We start from the raw sequence: 5,294 nt of genomic DNA, 5'->3' as shown, positions 1-5,294 counted from the left end.
CTTAAATATACTTAGGATAAATTTTCAGATATAAAATTACCAGGTCAAAGTGTTTTCATATTTTTAAGACTTTTGACACAGAGTGCCACATTGCTTACCAAAAGCATGGTACAAATTATATCCTTCCAGCAATCTAACAGCATCTTAAGCAGACCTCTTTCATTATCAGTGGAACATTAGACAGCAGTGTGAAGCTGATGCTTTCTTTATGGTTCCTCCACAGGATATGGTGCCTATCATAGTGGATTACTGCCTTCTGCTGCAGCGAAAGTGAGTGTGCATTGCCTGTGTAATTCAATTATTTTGAACCCAGGTAGCCTCTTGTTTATCTATGAATCACTGCTATGAATTCTGTGAATTTGACTAGATGGGTTTTTAAAAAAATTAATGTACAGAAATTTGATTCTTTAATAGTTTTCAGGCCATTTTCCTAGTACAAATTAACTTTTCCAAAACAGATGCTATGGGTATATGTACACATTCATCTATTCCTAGATGTATGTATTTCTGTGGCAGGATAATGGAGGCAAAGAACATAACCAACAAAAGAGCAATACTACTTATGGATCTTAAAAAAGCAAAAAGTATATGATTTGTGTATGTATATATCCTTTTTTCTTTTACATTTTTGTATATATACCCTTTTATGAACCATTGCTAAAACACAGTATTTCACATCACCCAAATAAGGCTAGATTTATTGTGCTTATACAATATTGTTTTTTTAGAGCCTTTTTATTTAAAAGAAACCAGTGTAAGTAAACTCTTGATTAGAGTTTTGTTGATAACTAAGTTAACCAACCTGTGCTAATTCACAGTTTTTTCACACTTATAATAGCAGCCAGGTATTATTCTAAGCCTTTTGCATTAATTTATTTAATTTTTATAGCAACTTATCTAATTTTTATAACAATGAGGTAGGTACTGTTATTATGTCCATTTTTTATAGGTGATTCCAGAAAGTGATTAAATATCTTGTCAAAACTCACTCCCACAGCTTTAGGGGAGCAAAGGTGGGATTCAAATACAGGAGTCTAGCTCCTGTATTCTTGGTCTTAACCACTCACTTGTACCACTTTCTAAGTGGTAGAGAACAAAAGGGAGAATCAATGCAGATATTTTATACCCTGTACAACCCTCACTTGACTCATGTATTTATATATATTCTGGTAGCCTGATTCATAAAAGATTGGATCTGTTGCTTTGCCCCCCACGGACTTGTCACCCCACTTCCCCTGGGTGATGGAGCCGCAGAGGATTACTCAAAGTCCATCTCTTCTGAGCAGTGAGGAGTCCCAAAGTGGTTAACTTCCCCAGAACCCTCAAGCGAGAGGCAACCCTTCCTTGGGAAATTAACCCTGAATTGGGGTTCTCTTCCTGCATTTATTTTCCAGACCAGGAAGTTACAGGAAGAGAACATAGGTGGAGTTATAGTTTAACAATATAGGCTGGTAACTTTCAGTGAAACAAGTCAGATGACATTCCATTAGAAAATTAAGTGATCCACCAACAAAAGCTTGATCTTAGCAAACATTTCTTCTTAAAGCAATTTCCCAGTATCTTTACATCTCAATCAGTAACTTGTCTGTCTTTGAGCCAGCAACCTTGCTGTGCCACAAATCTTTATCTTACACCAGAGACTTTATAGCCTGAGGAAAATTTCTGGTCTTCCGCAAGGTCAATATTTGAAACTGCAAGGCTTTGGAAAACCAGGCCCTGTGAAGTACATTTGCTTTAAGAATCATCTACATGGATCATACTTTGAAAGTATCAGTGAAGGTTATTCACTGATAAAAGGGCAGTTATTTGTTATGTCAGACCTTTGATTAAGTCACGGATAGCTATAGTTTCTGTTTACTTGGGTTTCAAATTTACTCCAGTATTTTAGTTATTGTGTTGTATGTAATTATCTAGTGAAGTATATTGTGTTCACAGTAACTATGCTGAGAACATTAATTTTAATTACATGTTATCTTCTTTATCAGGGCCGAAGGGAGAAATTTTAGGTGTTAGGGCCAGAAATACTTTTGCGTCTTCTGAACAGCTTGTTTACTTTTAGCTGATGGACAGCGAATTGTGTAGTTGGTCATTGTTTCCTAGAAAGCAAAGTGCTATGGAATATGTACTAACTTCACCCTATCTTAGTTTTCTCTTTACCTCACTTTTTATACTCACTTTCTTATTTATCTTGTTTATTTTTAAAGCAGCCTCAATAGTTTAAGGATCAGCTGCACATATTTTATTTCATTTATCCTTATAATTACAGTGTAGGAGGGGTAATGTCATCTTCATTATCAGATGAGGAAGGTTTGGAGGTGTTTCTAATACCATAAGTACTGGCATCTACTCAAATCTTCAAATTGAGATATTTAAAAATGAGATGAAATGAAGTGCCCAAAAGACTAAATTTTATTTAGAATAAGGAGGCGTATCTTTATAAATGGATCATTTCCACCTAGGATGGTCCTGGTACCTTTCAGAGTAGCTATTTAATACCTGATGGCTGAATTAATGAAATAATTCTGCTTTCTGGTTTGCGGGGTGACTTGTGATACTTTCATAGTGATGTAAAATTGAAACGTCCCTAATAGTTGTAAGATGAAGGATTATATAGGGAAAAAGATTCTGCTTTCTGGTTTGCGGGGTGACTTGTGATACTTTCATAGTGATGTAAAATTGAAACGGCCCTAATAGTTGTAAGATGAAGGATTATATAGGGAAAAAGAAAAAAAAAATGGGTTCTTTCAAAATTATTTTGTGTTATTCCCAAAAATGTCCTGGAGATAAGCTTTTCTTTTTTTATATGATTTGAAAGGGAAATATTCTTCAAATTTATTTAACCTATTGAATGGCTGAGAATGCAATAATTTCTGCATTAATACAACATAGAAGATACAATCTGGTCTAGATTTTCACCACATTAGGATCTATTTATTATTTCATCTGAACTTAATTCTTTCCTTTAATTTTTCCTGACTTCTTAACATTTTTTTCTTCTGGACTATGTGAGAAAGAAATATAATATATGTTGTTGGAGATCTCAGAGAGAAATACCAGAGTCATAGTATATTTCTGACCTCCAGGGGAAGGGGGATCTCAGGGGTCCTTATTCCAGCTCTTCCTGGTCCTTTTCATAGCTCTTCTCTCTCTTTCTCCTCCTACTCTTATGTACACACTTCTAAATCAAGGGCATAGACATTTTCCCTGGAGCACAGTACAAATAATATGGCTTTCTTCTCTCTCAGTTGTTTCCAAAGGCTGAAGCCTAGATTGTACTAAACCCTGCTTCTGCTTGGAGAAGTTCCAGCATGTGTGTTCTGCTCTTTCTTTCCCTCCTGGTCTCTTTCCCTACTTCTATTCTTTAAGTTCTAGTGAGGGCAGAAGGGACAGGGTAGCATTCCCAGCTGTGCAGGAAAATCTGGGGCTGTGAAACTAGGCATCAGGTCAAATATTGCCTCTTTTCTTCTAGATTTTTACTCTTGTGCTTACTTGCTTCTCACCATACTGGCTTTTCTTTTTCATCAGAATATTAATATTCTGTACATGGGCCTGAGCTTTGGAGGAAAGAGATGAATAAGCCATTTGATCAACTTTGATGCTTTGTGTTTAAGCCATATTTCAGTTCCCTTCCATTCCAAACATGCAATGATTAAAGATTTATTAGATATAAAAAATTCTATGTTTAATTAAGTATTTCAGTATAATCACACTTAAATAGTATAGTTTTTATAATTTTTTCTTAGAGTTGTCTTAGATGGTAAAGTTAAAAATTGTCAATTCCCTAGGCTGAATTGAAGCAGAGGATTGTCAGATGTATGTAACTTCATTCCAGTATGGTATGTTTCTCCTTAAACTGGACATACTTTTTATGCTATCTTCTTGATATTTGGTCCCATTTATGTCTAGGGTCTTCTCTACATTTCCACATTTGCAGAGTATCTGTGACATTAATATTGCTTTAAGGAATGCTCAGATTATGCATAACATAAATGCAGTCTTACAAAAACATAATCTAGTACTTAGCCAATTTCAGGTCATTTCTTCAACTTCCAGGGTCATCACACAGACACTTAATCCTGGTCCCCAGATGCCTTTTAAATCAATATCTTCTGATTGAGTATATTGTTTTTATAGTCAGTCCTTTTATTTGCATATATTATACTGTTTCTTATGTGGGCCAAATTGTAAACATAATACATACTCTGAAATGAATTTTAACTCAATAGCACAACCATTATTACACTATAATCACTGTTACCTCTTAGTATCATAACTCATAAAATATGATATGCCTCAGTAATATTAAACTAGCCTTTCTCTGTATTACTATTCATACTTAACAACTTTGATAATGTAAGTTTTTTACTATGGCAGGAACCACAGTTGTTTTTCTTTGTAGGGCATACTGGTTAATATATTGTAGGCATCATTTTTGGTTAAAATTTTGCTTTAGAGTCTTTTTGTATATTACTTGAAATCAGAAATGACAGTAGTTCTGTTTTTGAAGACTTATACTTTAAATTCATAATTTGGTCTCTTTCACAATTAAATTTCAATATATTTTTCAGTATTAGACAAAACATATAAAATGTCTCAAGGCTTTATGTAGGATATTTAATGATTTGTCATTTTGCCTATACAAAATATAGGCTGTATATTAGCATGTGTATGTGTTTTGTGTGTGTATGCACACACACATACACACACACACCACACACACACACACACACACACACACACACCACACAAACGGCTTTGTAGTAGCCATGTCAGTTTTATTTTGAAAATAGGTCCAGATTTTACGTGAACCATAATTATAATTTTGAACATTGTTCAAAAATAGGTGCTATATTATTATTTATGAATTATCTCTCAATAAAGCAGTTATAAAAAGAAAACAAAATAGATGCTCTATGTAGATGATACTGACCACTTTGAGTTTGTGTCCCTGTAAGCAATATCCAAAACTGTTATGACACCGTCATTCAAACGACTTGAGTTGTATATGAATCTGAACCAAAAAGATTTCTGTGAAATTCCAAGTGAGCCTGAGATGGTCTTTTGCTACTGGGCTATTTGTTTCTTCAAGTTGTTCAACATCATGATTGTTGTTTCAGAAACAGAAAGATCCTAATTATCAGATAGCATGGTTAAGAAACTGGATGGTTTGGGGCCGGCCCGGTGGCACACTGGATAGAGCGCCGCTTGGGAAGTGCGGCGGCGCTCCCGTCCGAGGGTTCGGATCCCACATACAGACCGGCTCCCCCTCACCGGCTGCGCGCGGCGCGGGGGCA

General features: G+C 35.2%; 1 protein-coding gene across 1 annotated transcript in view; it reads left to right on the top strand.

Moving 5' to 3' along the window:
• Positions 1-226: 226 nt before the first annotated feature.
• The window catches only part of LOC103607438 (vacuolar protein sorting-associated protein 8 homolog), a gene marked incomplete at its 3' end in the record, with an annotated part of 93,216 nt that continues 88,148 nt past the window's right edge, over positions 227-5,294 (top strand). Inside the window, exon 1 of the mRNA XM_008591947.1 lies at positions 227-270. Coding sequence (XP_008590169.1) covers positions 227-270 — 44 coding nt within the window. The remainder of the gene's footprint in view (positions 271-5,294) is intronic.

The sequence above is a fragment of the Galeopterus variegatus genome, unplaced genomic scaffold (assembly GCF_000696425.1).
Source record: "Galeopterus variegatus unplaced genomic scaffold, G_variegatus-3.0.2 Scaffold7423, whole genome shotgun sequence".
In the NCBI taxonomy this organism is placed as follows: domain Eukaryota; kingdom Metazoa; phylum Chordata; class Mammalia; order Dermoptera; family Cynocephalidae; genus Galeopterus; species Galeopterus variegatus.
Note: the sequence above shows the minus strand (reverse complement) of the source record. Positions and strands in the feature narration are given on the sequence as shown.